Source organism: Talpa occidentalis, unplaced genomic scaffold (assembly GCF_014898055.3).
Source record: "Talpa occidentalis isolate TD23 unplaced genomic scaffold, MPIMG_talOcc4v2.1 talOcc4.15, whole genome shotgun sequence".
NCBI lineage: Eukaryota > Metazoa > Chordata > Mammalia > Eulipotyphla > Talpidae > Talpa > Talpa occidentalis.
In genome coordinates this window covers 29,448,122-29,469,141 of record NW_023601543.1, presented here as the reverse complement: position 1 = coordinate 29,469,141, position 21,020 = coordinate 29,448,122, and the positions used below count along the sequence as shown (strand labels likewise).

Genomic DNA, 21,020 nt, shown 5'->3' with positions numbered 1-21,020 from the left:
GTTGTTGAGTCTCGTCAGCTCTTTGCAGATTTTTGTGATCAGTCCTTTATCATTAGTGTTGGGTGCAAAAATGTTATTTTTGCAACAACAACAACAAAGAAAATAATCCAGTCAAAAAATGGGCAGAAGAGCTTAAAAGAAACTTCTCTGAAGAGGAAATGCAAATGGCCAACAGGCATATGAAAAAAATGTTCAACATCACTTGTCATCAGGGAAATGCAAATCAAAACTACCATGAGATACCATCTTACACCAGTGAGAATGGCACATATTAAAAAAACTAGCAACAACAAATGTTGGCGAGGGTGTGGAGAAAAAGGAACTCTTCTGCACTGTTGGTGGGAGTGCAAACTGGTCCAACCACTGTGGAAAGCTGTGTGGAGATTTCTGGACCTACTAAACATAGAGCTTCCATATGATCCAGCAATTCCACTCCTAGGTATTTACCCAAAGGACACAGAAACATCAATTCCAAAGAACACCTGCACCCCTATGTTTATAGCAGCACTGTTTACAATAGCTAAGCTTTGGAAACAGCCCAAATGCCCAAAAAATAGATGACTGGATCAAGAAGATGTGGTACATATATACCATGGAATATTACTCAGCATTCAAAAAGATAAACACATGCAATTTGCAGCAACATGGATGGCGCTGGAAGGGATCATGCTCAGCGAAATAAGCCAAAAAGAAAAAGAAAAATATCGGATGGTCTCACTCATAACAAGAATCTAGAAAACTTAAATAAGGGACCAGGAAATGATAACTATAAGAAAGTGAAAATCAAAATCAACAAAAAACTATGAACCAGAGACACTTTTAGGGGGGCGGGGGCGGGAGGGGAGGGATTGGGGTCAGAATGGGGGGGCTGCAATTGTATGGGGAATATAACAATAAAATTTATTAAAAAAAAAAAAAAAATGTTCTCCCAGTTGGTGGGTTTCTCTTTGTTTTTGTTATTGTCTCTTTTGCTGTGCAGAAGCTCTTTAATTTGATGTAGTCCCAGCTGTTTATCTTTGCCTTCACTATCACTGCTTTGGGTGATGTGTCTGTAAAGATGTCTTTGATGTGCAAATCCCGTAGTGTTTCGCCTATATTTCCTTCTATGTATTTATGGTTTCAGGTCTTATGTCTAGTTCTTTAATCCATTTTGAGTTGATTTTTGTGTATGGTGTGAGGTAGTGGTCAAGCTTCATTCTTTTGCATGTAGTGACCCAGTTTTCCCAGCACCATTTATTGAACAAACTTTCTTTGCTCCAATGCATAGTCTTTGCTCCTTTGTCAAAGATTAGTTGATCATAAATCTGTGGGTTTATTTCTGGATTTTCTATTCGATTCCATTGGTCTGTATGTCTTTTTGTTCCAACCATGCAGTTTTGATGATTATGGCTTTGTAGTATAGTTTCATGTCTGGGAGTGTGATGCCTCCATTCCCTTCTTTTTTTTTCAGGAGAGCTTTGGCTATTCGGGGTTTTTGGTGATTCCATATGAATTTCATCAATAATTGTTCTATTTCTTTGAAGAATGACATTGAAATTTTGATTGGAATAGCATTGAATCTGTATATTGCTTTTGGAAGGATGGCCATTTTAATAATGTTCATTTTTCCAATCCATGAGCAGGGGATGTTTTCCATTTCTTTGTGTCTTCTTCTATTTCTTTTAACAGTGTTTTATAGTTTTCTTTGTATAGGTCCTTTACCTCTTTTGTTAGATTTATTCCAAATATTTGATTTTTTTGTTTCAATAACTAAAGGGATGGTTTTTTTGATTTCTTCTTCTCGATTCATTGTTTGTGTATAGGAAGGCTACTGACTTTTGCGTGTTGATTTTGTATCCTGCCACTTTACTGAACTGACTGATGAGTTGAATTAGTTTTTCTGTGGAGTTTTTGGGGTTCTCTATGTATAATATCATATCATCTGCAAATAGTGATAGTTTGACTTCTTCTTTTCCTATTTGGATTCCTTGGATGTCTTTCTCTTGTCTTATTGCTCTGGCTAGACTTCCAGTATTATATTGAAAAGCAGTGGTGAGAGTGGGCATCCTTGTCTTGTTCCAGATCTTAATGGAATTGCTTTCAGCTTTTCACCATTGAGAATGATACTGGCTGTTGGCTTGTCATAGATGGCCTTTATGATGTTGAGGTATGTTCCTTGTATCCCAAGAATTTCAAGGGCTTTTATCATGAATGGGTGTTGCACTTTGTCGAAAGCTTTCTCAGCATCTATTGATATTATCATATGGTTTTTATATTTCTTTTTGTTGATGTGTTGGATAACGTTGATTGATTTTCGGATGTTAAACCATCCTTGTGTCCCTGGAATGAATCCTACTTGGTCGTGGTGAATTATCTTATGGATACATTGTTGGATTCTGATAGCTAAAATTTTATTGAGGATTTTTGCATCAGTGTTCATTAGGGAGATTGGCCTGTAGTTTTCCTTTTTTGTGTTGTCCTTGTTCGGTTTTGGTATTAGTGTAATGTTGGCTTCATAGAACGTGTTTGGTATTGTCCCTTCCTTCTCAATTTTTTGGAAGAGTTTGTGAAGGATAGGCACTAATTCGTCTCTGAATGTTTGGTAGAATTCATTTGTAAATCCACCAGGTCCTGGGCTTTTGTTTTTGGGGAGGTTTTTGATTACCATTTCAATTTCGCTGCTTGTAATTGGTCTGTTTAGGTGTTCTATTTCTTCTTTATCTATCTTTGGGTGATTGTAGAGTTGTAGGAATTTGTCCATCTCCTCTAGATTGTTAAACTTGTTTCCATATAACTGTTCATAGTAGTTACTGATTATTCTTTTGATTTCTGCTGTGTCTGTTGTGATTTCTCCTCTTTCATTGATGATCCTGTTTATTTGTGCTTTCTCCCTTTTTTCCTTTGTGAGCCTGGCTAGGGGTTTGTCTATTTTATTGATTTTTTCAAAGAACCAGCTCTTGGTTTCATTGATCTTTTGGATTGTTTTTTTAGTTTCAATTTCATTTATTTCTGCTTTGGTTTTTATTATTTCTTTTCTTCTACTGGTTTTGGGGTTTTTTTGTTGTTCTTTTTCTAGATCTTTGAGCTTCGAGATTAGGTTGTTTCTTTGAGTTCTTTCTTGTTTCTTGATGTGAGCTTCTATTGCTATATATTTTCCTCTTATTACTGCTTTTGCTGCATCCATACATTTAGGATATTGGTGTCCTCCTTGTCGTTCAATTCAAAAAATTTTTTAATTTCTTCTTTGATCTCCTCATTAGTCCAGTGGTCTTCCAGTAGTGTGGTTTTTAATCTCCACAAGGTAGGAAAGTTCCTTGCCTTCTTTTTATGGTTTATTTCTAGTTTGATGCCTTCATGGTCAGAAAAGATGGTTGATATGATTTCAATCTTGGTGTATCTGTTGATGTTTGTCTTGTGCCCCAGTATGTGATCGATCCTGGAGAATGATCCATGTGCGCTTGAGAAAAATGTGTACTCCGTTTTTTGGGGGTTTAGTGTTCTATAGATGTCTGTTAAGCCCAATTGCTCTAGGTCCTTATTTAGAGCTTTGGTTTCTTTACTTATTTTTTGTCTTGTTGATCTATCCATTGTTGATAGTGGTGTGTTGAAGTCTCCCACTACATATGTGTTTTCTCTGATGTCTGTTTTCAGAGAGGACAACAGTTGTCTGATATATTTTGGTGCTCCTTCGTTTGGTGAGTATATGTTAATGAGTGTTATTTCTTCTTGAAGTATTGTCCCTTGATCATAATGTAGTGACCATTGGGGTCTCTTTTTATCTTTTTTAGTTTGAAGTCTGTTTTTATCTGATATAAGTATAGCTGTTCCTGCTTTCTTTTTTGGTCCATTTGCTTGTAGGTTGTTTTCCATCCTTTAACTTTGAGCCTATTTTTATCTTTTGTAGCTAAATGTGTTTCCTGGAGACAGCAAAAGGTTGGATTTTGTTTCTTAATCCAGGCTGCAACTCTGTGTCTTTTTATTGAAGAGTTTAGTCCATTTACATTTAGAGTTAATATTGATATGTTAACATCTGTATTTTCCATTGTGTTGTCTTTCCTTTGATTTTATTTATTTATTCTTTTAATAACCTTTTTTTTTTTGGCCTTCTTTCATTGTTATTCATCCCTCTGAGGTTCTGGCTTTAGGACTCCTTGTAGTATTTTTTGGAGTGGGGGTTTAGTTGTAATGAAATTCCGGAGTTTCTGTTTGTCTGGGAAGGTCCATATTCTTTCTTCAAAGAGGAAGGAGTGCTTTGCGGGATAGAGTATTCTTGGTTGGCATCTGTTTTCTTGGAGTCTGTTGACTATGTCCCTCCACTCTCTCCTTGCCCGTAGTGTTTCTTCGGAGAAGTCTGATGTCAGCCTGATTAGCTTTCCTTTGAATGTTATCTATTTCTTCCCTCTTGCCAGCTTCATTATTTTTTCCTTGTCCTGGATTCTTGGGAGCTTTACTATTATGTGTCTTGCTGTATTTTTCCTTTCGTCGTGGAAGTTTGGTGTTCTTCTTGCTTCTTGTATATCAATTTTCAGCTCCTTCTTCACATTTGGGAAGTTCTCTTCAATTATCTCTTTGAAAATTTTCTCTGTTCCTACTTCTCTCTCCTCTCCTTCTGGTATTCCTATAACTCTTATATTTCCTTTCCTCTTCATAGGTTGAGTCTTAACCCCTTGCACCACCAGGGATGCCCCCGCAAAACTTGTTCACCTTATAACTGGAAGTTTGTACCCTTTGACCAATATCTTCCCATTTTCCCCACCCCTCACCCCTTAGCAACTACCATTCTATTCTCTGTTTCAGCTATATTTCTCATCTCTAGCCTCAGGGGAAAATTTCTTAAGATTTCATTATTGAGGAATTTACTGAATAATTTTGATCCTATTAAGGATGTTTCCTTCTAATTATATTTGCTTGATTGTTCCCATAACTAACTCAGATTTTACCCAATATTTATACTGCTGCTGTTGATCTATTGAGTTTTATTTTCCTTCTTTCCAGACAATTACTAAATTAATTGATCGCTTGAATTTCAAGTTGCCATGGATCCCTAGAATGAGTGTTATTTCTTTCTTAAATGTTTAGTAGGCATGTCTAAGAAACTGTCCGGGTCTGAGTTTTCTTTTCCATGATATGTTATTTGTATTTTCTTTCTTACATGGTGGGCATACTAATTTTTATGTGCTTTTGATTCCTAGCTGTATATCCGTGCTTTACCTTGAGATAATTTCCTGCTGACTGATGAATTCCTCTCAATGCAGTTTGCCGATGTCTCTCAGTTTTTATTTGTCTAAAACATTGTTATTTCACAAGGATGTTTTTACTAGGTTCCAGGTCTCTCTAAAATGCCTTTTTCTACTTTGCAACTGCTGAGATTATTGAATCTGTAGATTGATGTCTTTTATCGGTTTCAAGAAAATGGTCTGCCATTATCTTCAAATATCCTTTCTGCTTATATACATTGTTCACTCACTTTTTTCGTTCTGTGCTTTAGTTTATATGTTTTCTATTGGCATATCTCTCCATTTACTCTTTGTTTCCAGTCTGCCACTAAAACTGTCTGTTGAGTTCATTTATCAATAGTTTTATTGTTTCCACCCCAATTAGCTGTACTGTGATTCAGTTCTGACGCTAACTACCCAGAGTTAGCATCAGACTCTATAGGTATAAGGGCTTACTCTTTCACAAGACTGCCCTTACTTCAGAGGCTAGACATATTTTGTCTGGCCCCCAAGCTACCCACACTTCCAACCAACTGACTATACATTCAGGAGTTTCTACAACCCCCCACCTCAGACTCAGTAGTTCACTAGAATGATACACAGAACTCATTAAAACACTAAAAATCACAGTTTTGTTATATGTGTGTTATATTTTGTATAATGATACAAATCATGATGTGTCAAATGAAGGGATACATAGAGTGAGGTATGAGAGGGAACCCAGAGCTTCTGTAATTCCTCCTTGTGGAATATTGGCATGTCATTCTTCTGGCACATTAGTGTGCTCACCAACCACAAAGTTTCACAAAGCCTTAGATACGCTTGAGTAAGCCATTGACCATGTGATTGACCTCTTTCTTCAACTCCCCTCCCCTCCATGGATGTTGGGCTGGCTCTGTCATGCTTGATCTTTCTGGAAGCCATTCCTGTATTCAAGCTATCTGGTGGCTCACTATGAGTCACCCAATTAACATAGGAAGTATACCCCTATCACAAGGAAGTTCCAAAGGTTTGTGAAACTCTGTGCCAGGAACTGGGGACAAAGGGCAGACATATTCTTTATTGTGCCACAGTTCAGTAGTAGTAGTAAATACCATGATTTAAATGCTTATATTATCTACCATTGTTATTCAAATAGTCGGTTGCAAACCATGATACTATTTGTTAGATATTAAAATATTGTTGAAATACATCAAGTCATTCAAAAATTAACACTGAGAATTAAAATGTAGTAAGTGTAGTAATACCTCTCCATTTTATTATATTGATAATATTTATCCTTTAAAGAGAGAAAGTGAACCATATCATGGTTAGATGAATCCTTAAAAATCATTTCAATGTCTCCTCCTGAGAAAAGCAGAAGTACTATAGAAAAGGTTTTAAAATAACGATTATTGCCTGAAAAACATTTGCTAATTTGAATTAATGATCATGAAAGACTTTAACATTATTATAAATTATTTCTACTTTGCTTATATTAGCAATTTCTCAAAAATCTTTTATGTTCTTATACTTTTTGTATAGTGTATTCTGTTTTCTTAGATTGTAGTCATTAGTTGTAGTTGACTGTATAGAGCATTTCATTATACAATGCAAGATCACATACATTACCTCATTTAAACCTCAACTTCTTTGTGAGGGAGGCAGAGGGTAATTACCTCAATTTTAGAGAAAGAAATTTAGAACCTCCCTGGTGACACAGGGGTTAAAGTCTCAGCTCTATCAAGCTGTCACCAGCCACTGCACTGCAGCATGAGTAATATCCCTGGCCAGGGAGCTACCCACATGATGCAGCAGACCTCTCATGTCTTGCCCGCTGCTCCCCTCAGCAGTGTTATTTCAGTAGATCTGCCTGTTCTCCTCCCCACTCTGTCTCTGGTGAATCCTCTCACCCACCCACCCCCCGCACCTCTGGCCTACACCCCAGTTCTTGTATGCATAAGTAAATAAAAATAAATCTTAAAAAAAATACAGAAGAAATTTATGTGTGTGTAAATTGAATATTTTTAATCATTTGCATGAAAGATGCTTTGTAAGGCCATGATAATATTAATTATAATCCTGTTACATAGATGAGGGAATGGTATACCATAAATTCTATGAGACATTTATCTAAGGTGAATAAATGGGTGATAAGCACAAGGTTAGAGCACACCTATCATATAGCTTCTGACATGATTTTTATAATATTCTGCTGCTACTCATTTTTATCTTTTCTTCTTAAAGCCCTCTTTTCCCTTTCTGTCTTTAGTTATCCTTCTGTACTTCTTGTCTTTTTATTTATGATCTCTCTTTCTTTCAGTATGTTCAGTTGTTACTGATAGACATATACCTCCAATTTGGTCATTTAACTCCCCACCTTTAAGACATTTAAGTTATACAAATAAATGATTATTTATATTCCAGTGAAAATCTCCTAAGCCACATTTTAAAAGCGTTGTAGAATATAATGGTGATGTTAGACTTTAGAAAATTATTTCTCCTATTGTATATTTTAGATGGAAAATATCACCTTATAATCATATTTTAGAAAGTATATGTGTTGTTCAAGGCTCTCAAAATGCATATCATTTAACTCTTTTTGGTTATTTAGATTTCTCTCAGTTGATATTTTCAGTTTACTAATTTCTATAAATACCTTATGTTCAGTGATTGATGAAAGCTGAAACCACAACTATAAAATGTTATTTGCTGTAGTTTTTTAGGTAAATGGATGCATCCTTCCTTCATGAAAGCTGCTACTTTTTAAGGTTTATTTTACACTGTTGTTTATTTTTGGAAAGTATTAGACTTCTCCCTTCTGGTGTAGTCCCCATAGTTCTCCCATCACCACAGCACCCATGATTCATCACCATAGTCTCTTGTGCTCGTCCCTCCCCTGTTTTGGCCCCTCTCCCATGCCCTCCTCTTCTCTATGCCTCAGATCGATGGTCAGCTTGCAAGTTTTGTCTTTTTCCTGACCCTTTGTTTGGTTTCTCTATGTTCCACATATTAGTGAATCCATTTGATATTTGTCTTTCTCCTTCTGACTTATTTCGTTTAGCATAATCCCTTCCAGCTCCATCTATGTTACCACAAATGGCATGAGTTTATCTTTTTTGATCACTGAGTAGTATTCCATTGTGTATATACTCCACATCTTGATTCATTCATCTGTTTTGGAACATTTAGGTTGTTTCCATATCCTGGTTATTGTAAATAGTGCTGCAATAAACATAGGAGTGCAGGTCCTTTTCAAATTAGTGCTTTTTTGTCCTTTGGGTAGATTCCTAGGAGTGCAATTTCTGGGTCATATGGTAGATCCCTTTTTAGTGTTCTGAGGAAACTCTACACAAAAGCTGCTTCTTTTTAATTCATTAATAATTCAGTAGTGAAATGAAGGATACTATTAGTATACAGCAAAAATCCATTGACAAAATAAGTTGATCAATAATATATGACATTCTACGACATGACATTCTATTTTACTTTATGTTTTTAGTTTGGAAAATACGGTAGAAAAAATCACAAAAGTATGTTAAAATCCACATGATGGAAATTTTTCTTATAAAAAATTGGGGTCTCCTAAGTTTCAAAATATATTTCCCTTTTCCTCCATTCATTTCATTTCAATAAGCAATTATTAAGGAGATATTAAATAAAGATACAAAAATTGAAAATGAGAAAGTCTAGCAGAGCTTATAGCAGAATCTGGTGTAAGAAACAGACAGATAAACCTGTATTTCAATGCACTCTGATGAATGCTATGATAGAAGTTTATTCATGGTGTTATGGTAGCATATTCAAGAGTCAGTGAGCTTTGGGTAGATATCGAGAATGTCTTCTTATTGGAAGAAATGACTGAGCTAAATTTTGAACAATAAATAAGAATAAACCAGAATGAGGTAAAGAGGCACAGGGTTGTTTCTGGCAGAAAGAAAACAAGGGTGGGTTGAAGCAGCATGAGGCTCGTAGAAAATGCTGAAATGAGATTGAAGAGTTAGGTCAGATTGTTTTCTAGAATATTTGAACAAAGCAACATAAAAGTGGCTATTGAACTAATTTTTAAATTCCTATCACAAAGAGAAAAAATATATCTTTAGTTGATATTTAATAGAGATGAATGCTTCCTTCTTTTGGGGAATACTCCTTAAAAGATTGTTTATATCTGTTACAATGTTTGAATTATGTTATGTATAGATATTTGCTCATGATTTTAATGTATTTTTCTTAATTATAAATGTATTCCTTTAAGAAATTAAATTATGTTTTCTAAATTTATTGAATGAGAATGGAACTAGTTTTTTTCCATTCAAGTCTCTTTTGTAACTATTAGTTATCCTTTTTTCAATTTTTGTAGTGTTCCTGCATCTCCGTCAGAAACTTCTGCACAAGCAAAAGGAAATAAACCTGGCATAGCAAGTATCTCACAACGTATGTTTTATTATTTCTAATTATTATAATTTATGCAATTTTAATGGAATATTATATATCTATATATAGCTGTGTGTATATCTATATATCTATATCTATATCTCTCTATATATAACTGATTTGATTCCACATTTTGTGTTGTGCCTGCTGCTAGCATCATATAAATACTTTGACTAGGAATATAGCTAGTTGGTTTCCTTTCTATTAGCTTAGGTCCTTGTCAAAAGTACTTGTCCCACTGATTATAATAAAGTAGAAATCAAAATCAACAAGCAAAACTATAAACCAGAGACACACTACGGGGTTGGGGAGGGAGGAGAGGAGGGATTAGGGTCAAAATAAGGGGGGTGGGAATTGTATGGGGAATATAACCAAGATGAAAATGCATACATTGTGCAAAAATGAAACATGATGTAAAAATATATAAAATAAAATTAAAAAAGTACTTGTCCCAACTTTAGAACAATTGGTTATGATCCCCGAAGAGAAAGATAAACTTGTACTTGATATACATAAGATTCCTTGGTAGTACATCCCTTAAAATATACTATTTTTAACTATTAGAAAAATAAGTAGGAAGTCTAATTTTTATTTAACTATAAATATAGATTAAGCTTTAAAAATAATTGTAGTGGTAGTAACTTTACTATTGGGTTGACTGACTTGAACTCTGAGTTCATTTCTGAAATGATTTTTTAACACAGTTTAGGTGACTTGTCTTTTGTTTTTTGTTGATGCTAATAATGACGAATTTTTTCCCTCAAATTTTATTGATTTGCCTCTTGTTTACATTACTATATAATTTTGGGAATGCACTTTCACATGTTCACATCTGTACTTGCCTCACTCACCCTCTACCATATTGTCAGTCCCAGATACCTAACATCTTCCCTGGCCCTTCTTCCATCCCCATTTCATCTGGTAACCAGCAATACTACTTCTAAGTATTTATCAAAGAATAGGAAAATGTTAATTTGCTAAGTTTTTGTACTCCTGTGTTCATAGCAGCATTATTCATAATAGTCAAATTGCAGAACCAACTTAAATGTCCATCAGCCAATGACTACATAAAGAAGTTATGGAATATATACTCAATGGAATACTACTTAGCTAGTAAAAAAAGGATGAAATCACCCCTTTGGGTACTAAATGGATAGTTCTTGAGGTGATTATGCTAAGTGAAATATATCAGAAAGTGATAGACAGTTACTAGATGACTTCTCTCATGTGGAATATAACTAACAAATAACAATCAAAATAACTCTTAGACTCTGTGAAAAATATGGTGGTTACCAAAGGGGAAGGGTGCTTACCAGAGGAGGTGGGAGGAAAGATTGGAGAAAGTCAATGTGATAGAAATTTGTTGGTGCTTAAGGTAAGACTTATGCAATTTTTTTAATTTTATTTTTATATTCTCCATACAATTGCAACCCCCTTATTTTGACCCAAATCCCTCCTTTCCCCGCCCCCCCCCAATAGTGTGTCTCTGGTTCATAGTTATTTGTTGATTTTGATTTTTTCTTTCTTATAGCTATTCTTTTTCCTGGTCCTTTATTTAGGTTTTCTAGATTCCTGCTATGAGTGAGACCATCCGGTATTTTCCTTTTTCTTTCTGGCTTATTTCACTGAGCATGATCCCTTCCAGCGCCAACCATGTTGCTGCAAATTGCATGTGTTTATCTTTTTTGACTGCTGAGTAATATTCCATTGTTACACATTTTTTTAAAGATTTATTTATTTATGCATACAAGAGCTGGAGTACAGGCCAGAGGTGTGGGGGGTGAGAGGATTCACCAGAGACAGAGTAGGGAACAGAACAGGCAGATGGACCGAAGTACACTGCTGAGGGGAGCAGCGGGCAAGTTCAGGAGAGGTCTGCTGCACCATATGGGTAGCTCCCTGTCCGACCAGGGATCGGACTCATGCTGCAAAGGTTGTGGACAGCTTCATAGGTTGTGTCTTAACCCCTTGCGGCACCAGGGAGGCCCAAGACTTACACAATTTCTGGGCCTCCCCGGTGGCGTAGCGGTTGAGCTCTGGGTTGTGAAGCTGCCCGCAGCCTCCGCAGCGCCGGTTCGATCCCCGGCTGCTCCCCGGCCACCGGAGGAGGGTCCCACATGGCGCTGCGCAGACCTCTCCTGCCGCTCAGCAGTGTACTTTGGTCCTTCTGCCTGCTCTGCTCCCCGCTCTGGCTCTGGTGAATTCTCTCACCCTCCCGCGCTTCTGACTGTACCCAGTGCATGTATAAACAAAACAAACAAACAAAATAAAATAAATAAAACATGCCTCTATTAAAAAAAAATATTAAAAAAAAAGTTTCATGTTAAAAAAAAAAAGACTTACACAATTTTTAAAGAATGAATTTGTTACTCCCAAAATTTACAGTAAGTCAATTAAACTTAAAAATTAATAAGTTAATTTTTATAGTAAATAAATAAGTTAATCAATTGATTTTTTAAACTTTTTTGTAATATTGTGATATTTTCAATTTCTGGTAGATAAGAAATATTGCTCAAGTTTTTCATTTTCCATACTATTTTACCTCGCAATAAATTTTCATTATTAATTAAAACTTAGTAAAAATTAAAATCTAGTCTCTGGCTACTTTTAAGAAATTAAGAAAGTAGTTTGGGAATATGAAATAAAGTTTAGAAAGCGGAAACATTATATTAAACATTACTGAAGCCTTGCTGTTGCAGTTCCTTCTGCCTCCAAAAGGTTTTTTATACTGGGATAATAATGAACACCCAGGTATAGGTAGCCTTCAGGGAAGCAATTTAGCAACTTTGGTAAACTGAAATACAGTTGCTGTAAGTTTGCCTCAGCTAGCAGAACTGCCAACGTGAAGGTCTTATTCCAAAATGTGTTTTTCCTGATTATATCACTTCTTCAATTCCTAGGGTTTAATGTATATATGTATAGGAGAAAAATATATTCTGCCTCATAATCTAAATGTGTTCGATAAATTGTACATAAATTGACTCAGTGATAGAGAACAATCAAGATTAAGGGGTTTTTCATCTCTTTGCTTTCCACTTGTTATTTATATCTGAAGGAAGTATTACATGTAATAAATAAATGGTCCTTTTGAAGGATAGTTGTATCCAAGGAAAAGATTGGATTTGATCAGGCTATTTTTAGCAAAGATTAGGAAAATTTTATTTTAAATTCCACCAGTAGTGAGTGGTGGTCCATCCCATCCTTAAAGATTATTATTCTCATGAATTTCACTTAATGTGAATTTGTCATTGAATATAAGAGCATTTAGAAAATATGGAAAAAATCACAAAGCATATAATTACAAATTTCCATAGTTTTGTCAACAGAGAGAAATATCAAATTTTAATAGTTTGGAGTAAAAATTTATTTTAAAAATTAATTCAGGGGGCTCCCTGGTGGTGCAGGTGTTAAGTCTCAGCACTATGAAGCTATCAGCAGCCACTGCAGCACTAGTTCAATGCTGGCCCTGGGAGCTAACCCACATGGCACAGCAGACCTCTCCTGTCTCACCCACTGCTCCCCTCAGCAGTGTATTTCAGTAGATCCACCTGTTCTGCTTCCCACTCTGTCTCTGGTGAATCTTCTCAGCCCCCACCACCGTACCTCTAGCCTACACCCCAGCTCTTGTATGCATAAAGAAATAAATCTTTTAAAAATTTAAAAAAAAAATTCAGTTCTTTCCTCACTTTGATAAGAATGGGGGGGGGCATTCAATTTACATTCTGTCGGTAGCTATTTGATATTTAAATTTAATCAAAGTTCCTCATTAATCTGTGTTTTTTTTTTTTGTAGCACAAGATTAATTCAGGTAGTTTATAGGTCACTTGTGTCCATTTCATTATTATGTCTTTAACAGGTCGAGAAATTGCAAGAACTAGTAACGTAGGAAAAGCCAGAAAAACTATATCTGATAAGTGGGAAAGTCAGCTTTGGAGAGAGAAAAAGTTTGGCTTAATAGATCACCTGCGTTACAGCTGTGTTTATCCTGAAAGTATTCCACGGAAATTTATTTTTGAACATAGGAAGTTTCTTACTCAGCAGTTTAATTCTCAGCCTGCAAAATACATACCACCTGATGGAATACCCCCAAAACTTGATGATTTTAGGAGTGCTCGCAGCCTTGGATATTTTGAAGTAACCATTCTAGGTAAGTCAACTGTTTTCTTTAAATATTAAGAATGTAATATATTTTAAATATAGTTGATAATATTTTGCTTTAAAAAATTAACGTCACCCCCAAGGAGGGGGGGTGGTCTCCTTAGTAAGACCAAGGAGAGTTCCTGTTTGTCTCAAACCAAAGGAATGAAGTAATAATTCTGGACTACTTGATCTCTAATTGTGGACTTGTAAACATTGTCAAGTTCTTGGAAAGTATTTTGGAAGAGAAGAATGGAAACCAAGGAACTTTTCCTCAGCCCTGACTATCTGACTACTTCTAAATCTGATTCTGTTCTCCTTTTGCAACACCACTTTCTTGCCCATATTTTCTGCCACTCGTGCATTTGAACCATCGAAGGTTAAAATGTTGGTTAAAGAGAAAGAGGTAATAACTGAGAGATGCTCCTATGAACAGAGGTCTAATTAGCCCCTAAGGAAAATAAAATTCCCAGGTAACTCAGGTTGAACAGAAAGAAGCTATTGAAAAAGCTCCCAAGGTCTGATAAAGGGAAATAAATGGATTTTCTCAGGTTGTTAAAAACTGAGAAGTAGCTATAGAACTTACAGAAATTTAAAGTTTTTTTCTAATTTATATTTATTTTCTAAGTTTAATTCTAGTAAATGAAAAATCTATACAAAAATTTCATTCTAAAATAAGATCTTAGCCAAAATGAACTATTCTCAGAATGAAGAAAAATTTTTTATTTAATTTGTATTTTAAAAGAAAGTCTTATTACCTTAAAATGAAAATATAAGGAAAAATCACTAGCAAAGTAACTTAATGCCTGAAAGAAAATGCAGTTCATAGATTTTTTTCCAACTATAACACTTGGATGAATTGCCTTGACCTTTATCAAGATTCCTTTTCCCACTTTACTCTCTCTTCTTCCCTACCTCCTCACACAAAATGTGTACATATATGTGATTGTGTATATGTCCATATTCTACAAATAGTATATACATGTAGGAATTTCCACTGGTTCTATTAGACTATCTCAGACTTTAGTTTCAAATGTTTCCTTTCACTCGATTGCATTATATGCTCTCTTTTGGTAGCTTATCATTCTTAGTTTTATATCTAGGAAACAAAATTTACAGCAAATATTTCCTGTATATCACAAAAAGAAACCATGGAAATCATGAAGTTCTTTTGGAAACAGAAATCAAATGTTTTTCTTCTTTTACCGTAATACTAACCCATTAAACTGACCCATTACATGTCTTACAAGTAATTATAGATATTTATAGTTTGGGCTATATATTACCTAAAAGCAAGAAGGCAAATGTATCTTTTTGCCCATTCAGGTCTAATCCATGTTAGAATTATGCTGTTTTATATTCTACCTGTTTTCCAGGTTTTAACATAGTTTAAAGATAAAAGACAGTGGAGAATAAGGCATGTGTGGATAAACAATACAGAACATTTAAAAGGAGACAAAGTAGATGTTATTAGGTACTTGCAGATGACCAAATTATTATCATCTAGCAGCAGTTTTTCTGTGAGCTTTTTACAGGAGGGGAGAAAAGGGGAATTTTCATAATTGAATTATTTAATTTTAGTGTTAAAAGAAGCTTGAATATCTATCTTCTAGTGCTGCTCACTAGTAGATAGAAGTTAGGCCATGCTTAGAAATTATGTCTCCCCAGTCTCTAAACATATCATCCTTTGCATAGAAAACAAAAACTTATATATAGGGCCTCCCCGGTGGCGCAGCGGTTGAGCGCTGGGTTGCGAAGCTGCACGCAGCCTCTGCGGCACTGGTTCGATCCCCGGCTGCTCCCCGGCCACCGGAGGAGGGTCCCACATGGCGCACAGACCTCTCCTGCTGCCCGCTGCTCCCCTCAGCAGTGTACTTTGGTCCTTCTGCCTGCTCTGCTCGCCGCTCTGGCTCTAGTGAATTCTCTCACCCTTCTGCACTTCTGACTGTACCCAGTGCTTGCATAAATAAATAAATAAATAAATCTTTTTAAAAAACAAAACAAAACTTATATATAGGGATCCTGTTATATTTTTCTCTCTGACAAAACTCATCTGAACTTGTTTATATGAAGTTATTGTATAAGTAACACAGACTAACAAATGGGTTGATTAGCTTTAGCTACAGTTTTCTTTGTTAAAGATATGGAAATGCTCTCCAGATAGTTGATTCATGCATCAAGCTCCTAATATATGTAATCAATATATTCATTATTTAGATCTTAGTAAAGCAGGTCTGTAAAGAAGTACATTTTTACCTTAATTATTGCTATATGATCATAGTACTTCTCTGTTGGTTTAACTTAAATCAAAGAAAATCTAGAGAATTAAAATAAATGTTACTGTTGCAGTGATTTTCATAGACCCTTGGTGGAAGAGTGTAGCCTATCAATATCATTTGCGGGAGACCTATCCAGATTTCTTGGAATTCTGCTACACTCTAGACAAACAGCCCATTCAATCTCACTGCCCTAAGTAAAGGATACTTATTGCCATAGAGGGCCACTGGTAAGAATGCACCTTGTGTGTCAGGTATGCAGGAATATAATAATGTGCAGGAATATAATAATGGTTGAGAACTACCACTCTCTTAATAATACTTGAAGTATAGATATTCTCTGATTTTGGTTAAGAGCTGAATATCAGATGTGAATGTGGTGAGTTAATCATATCTTTGTGAAAGTATGAGCCAAGTTGTATTGCCATACTAGAAAATGACCTGTGCATTTTAAGCATGGCATGAGCAGTCAACTCAGAAGAGAGAATTAAATGTGTTATTAATATACAATTTTTTAAGAGAATTCTAGAAGTGAAATATTATTTTGAGTGTGTTCTGTGCAAAGGGACAAATATTATTCTGTAAAGGACAAATAGTAAATAATTGAGACTTTGCAGGCCATGCAGTTCCTGTCCCAAGTACTGAGCTCTGCTGGCTTAGTTTAAAAGCAGCCATATATAATACGTAAATGAATATGCAAGACTGTTTGAACAAAAACTTTATCTGAACTTGAACCTCAAGATTTTCATATATCACAAAAATCTTGTGACTTTTCATTCATTTGTCTTATGGAAATCTAGAGATAAAAACCCCAATAACAACGAATATGATTTAAGGAGTACTGTTAAAATCATTTTTTCTAAATTTTTTGTCAAAAGATTTTTTTTGTCAGAAATTTTTCACATGGTTTATTCAATTTCATTTTCTGCAACATGCATGCATGCATTCATTCATTCATTCATTATTTTAATTGAAGTAAATTAGGATCCTCCCCATCAGGTGTCGCCACTGTAGGGCACCCTCCATCAAATCACTCATAGTCAACCATCAAAGTCCATTGTGCCTCCCTCCCTCTTTGTGAATTTACTGTTCTAGCTAGCAGTAATTGTAACATCAAGGTAATTTAATATGCTATAGTTATATTGAAATAATAAGGCTTTGCTTATCTCGATTGTTTTCTCCTATTAAAGCAATCAAGATGACCAACATAATTGCTGCCCTTCTTGGACTGAGGACCAATTATTTTTACCTCTCTTTCTTTGGTGAAGGAATGCCTCCATTCTTGCTGAGGCCTACTTCAACCATTAGCTGAGTAGCAATGGGTTTCACCATTGTTGGTTCCCTTAAAGGCTACATCCTCAGCATACCCTATCCCACTGGGATGCTTCCCATTCTGTAACTCAAATGGAGCAGCATACTAGTTCCAGAGCTAGATTATTGTTGCCAAACCTTAGTTCAGATAAACTACAAGTATACCAGCCATGTCCCGCTGCTCTACCTGCCAGGAGTCAGAGTGATGGACCAAAGGGTACTGCTCCCCAGCCCAGGAAAGGGTTCTTGAGACCCTCTGGTAAAGATGGAAAAGATAACTCCACAGACAGCAGTGAGGGCAGGCATTTACTGATTAACTGAAGAGCAAGGAAAGAAAGCTCTGTGGTGATCTCTCTGGGCATGAGAGAGATTCCCCAAATGCCAAGGCTAGGGGTCTATATAGGTTTAGGAATGAGGTTTGAGTACAAAGGAATTAAACTTTATTGGTGGAGAAAGCAAGGACTGGACTTGGCTAAAGTCAATTTATTGTTGCTAGTTTCCAGGACCAATCAGATTGGTGGTCATGCAGAGCTTGTGACCATCTCCAGCGTGAACATTTTATGGAGTCTGTGTGCCTGTAGCTCTAGTCTGAACCAGACTGGTCTCAAGATCTGTGACTTCCTTTTTTTCTGGGTCTGCAATTCCCTTTTCTTCCCATAGCAGCCAAGTTGATGAGCTGTGGAAAAATAGCTCAAAAATGGTTTAAAAAAATGACCTGCGGAAATTTATGGCAGCAGGTGTCTGGGCCTAGATCATCCGGTTTTTAACCTGTTTACCAGCCCATGGGGACAGCAAAATTTTGTCATGGATCCTTTCATGTCATTGTCCCGGGACCTTTCTTGTCTCAAAAGTAATTTAGTCGTTAAACCTCAAGTGCCTACTATCAGATTTCATCACTTTTTTCTCCATTTTTAACATCTTTGAAAATCAGTATATATTTTGCAATTGATGTCATGCCATTGTTTAGTTGATGGTATTTTTCCTTATACAATAATCTTACCATTATATAAAATAATGATCATCTTAAAATCATCGACATCTTAGATTCGGTAAGATAAGGTATTTGCCGAACACTGCTGGCTGCTATAATTACAAGTCACCCTTCACACACACACAAAAACATACTTTTTGTTGGAAAAGAAACTCAGTGATAACAAAGAATTGAGAAAGAAGATACATAAATTACATGCAGTACACTTTACAAAAAAAAAATAGGAGCTTATTCGTTCGGATTTATATTACTCTATAGTGTTATTTTTTTTAAAGATTTATTTATTTATTTATACAAGCACTGGGTACAGTCAGAAGGGTGGGAGTGTGAGAGAATTCACAAGAGTCAGAGCGGGGAACAGAACAAACAGACTGACGAAATACGCTGCTGAGGGGAGCAGGAGAGGTCTGTCGCGCCACGTGGGACCCTCGCCGGTGGCCGGGAATCAAACCGGCGCTGCAGAGGCTGTGGGCAGCTTCGCAGCCCAGTGCTCAACCGCTGTGCCACCAGAGGAGGCCCCTATAGTGTTATTTAAATAACACATAGATCACCATTGACGTGCATTATGCATGCATATTGTGGAGAGGATGTTGTGTTCATATCTTTTTTGTAATGCAAATGTGAGTGAATTAATATTTGAACATTTAATGCACAAATTGCTAAGGCGTAGAATTTGAAAAATATAGCTCAAACGTACACAAATGTACATTTGTTCATTTTAACAAATATTTACCAAGAGCGTAATGTGTGCCCAGCACTGTTCTAGGTGCTAAGGTTACATGGGTGAACACAAGTCAGGGAGTTTGAAGTAGAGTGGGAAGGTGATAATTGCTAGAAGAGAGGAGGTTGACAATGCTGTACTAGGAAAGGGTTAAGTTTAAAGAGTTGTCAGGGGATATCTCCCTTAGTAATATTTCACCAGAAATCTGAAAATAAGATACCAGCATGTGCATGAGGTTTCCCATCATGAAGGCAAAGTAAGCCATGGGATTATATAGCAAAGGAACATTCTATGCACAGGAATAGGCGTACAGAGGTCCTGAGGCCTTTTTACTTTTATATTTGCATTCTAAACCCTAGTTTTAAGTGAACTCAGGACAGATTTTGCTAATAATGTTGAAGCTAAACTCATAGTATTCGATAATTTAGCGAACATCTTAACATAGTATCAATGACACACAATAATAAAGCCACCATCCTGAAAATATTGGGCTTTCCAGTTTCTGGTATTTTTGCAATTTTAATATATATTTCCTTTTTTACAACTTGGAATGCAACCATATATTTTGGTCATTAGGTAGAGTGTTTCTTTTTTATTAAAAACTTATTAAATTGATGGCATATGTAAAAGTTAAACTTAGTCTTAGAATCAAGAAAATAAGATACCAGCATGTGCACATTCACATGAGGTTTGCAGCATTGCTAAGAGTTATGGGGTAGCTATACTTCTTACAATACTCAATTAGATTCCTCAGTAAATTCTAGATATGATCACTGTTTTAGTTTATGAAGTCAAAATTCAATAATAATTAAAAAGCTTTAAATAGCCCCTAATTGTATGTTAAACTAAAGCTATGGAATTTAGTGTTATTTACCCATAAAAAGCAGTGAATGGCTTTGTATTTCTGGATCAGTTTACATATTATCAGGAATGACTTTGTTTAGTCATCATTAGCCCTTACTCAGTACTTAAGAATGATTGCAGTTGTAAGGATGAATAGGAGAGCTATTAGGGTCATAGACTCTATAGGAATCAGTAGCTAAATATCAGGGAAGAGTGAAAGGGAGGCATTAAGGATTTTGCAGGTTTCTGGATTGGATGTCTGGATGGAATTCATAGAGATTTAAAGCTGTTGCTCTATGTTAACCATTACTCTGGCCAAATGGACTCCTTACTCTGGTTTATACTTTTTTTTTTTTTTTAAGAATCTGTACTTTTTTTTTTTATTTTTTTAAAGATTTGTTTTTATTTATTTATACATGCACTGGTACAGTCAGAAGCGCAGAAGGGTGAGAGAATTCACCAGAGCCAGAGCGGGGAGCAGAGCAGGCAGAAGGACGGAAGTACACTGCTGAGGGGAGCAGCGGGCGGCAGGAGAGGTCTGCGCGCCATGTGGGACCCTCCTCCAGTGGCCGGGGAGCAGCCGGGGATCAAACCGGCGCTGCAGAGGCTGCGGGCAGCTTCGCAACCCAGCGCTCAACCACGGTGCCACTGGGGAGGCCCTGGTTTATACTTTTGACTACTCCCTGTCCTGCCTGAAATAGCCTCCTCTAAATTTATTTATTTTAAAATAATTTATTTGTATATATTTTACATCATTGTTCATTTTTGTTCAATATTTGCTTTCTTTTCTCAGGTGTAGTCCCCATAGAATTTCCACCACCAAGTCACCTGTGCACCATCACCATAGTCCCTTGTGCTCTTCCCACCCTTGTTTTGATCCCTCTCCCTCCCCCTCCCCTGTAGAATGTTTCAGATTTATAGTTGCCTGTTTATTTTTTGTTTTGTTTTTTATTGTTATTATTTTATTCCCTGATCCCTTACTTGGTTCCCCTATATTCCTCCTATAAGTGAAATCATCTGATATTTTTCTTTTTCCTTCTGATTTATTTCACTGAGCACAGTCCCTTCTAACTCCATCCATGTTGCTATGAATGGTGTTTATCTTTTTTGATTGCTGAATAGTATCCCGTTGT

The 21,020-nt window shown here is 36.1% G+C and overlaps 1 protein-coding gene across 2 annotated transcripts in view; it reads left to right on the top strand.

Moving 5' to 3' along the window:
• The window catches only part of RADX (RPA1 related single stranded DNA binding protein, X-linked), a 54,891-nt gene that overhangs the window by 25,794 nt on the left and 8,077 nt on the right, over positions 1 to 21,020 (top strand). For both annotated transcript variants that reach the window (XM_037512131.2, XM_037512129.2), the window contains 2 exons: positions 9,535 to 9,608; positions 13,465 to 13,755. In XM_037512131.2, the coding sequence (XP_037368028.1) occupies positions 9,535 to 9,608; positions 13,465 to 13,755 (365 nt within the window). The remainder of the gene's footprint in view (positions 1 to 9,534; positions 9,609 to 13,464; positions 13,756 to 21,020) is intronic.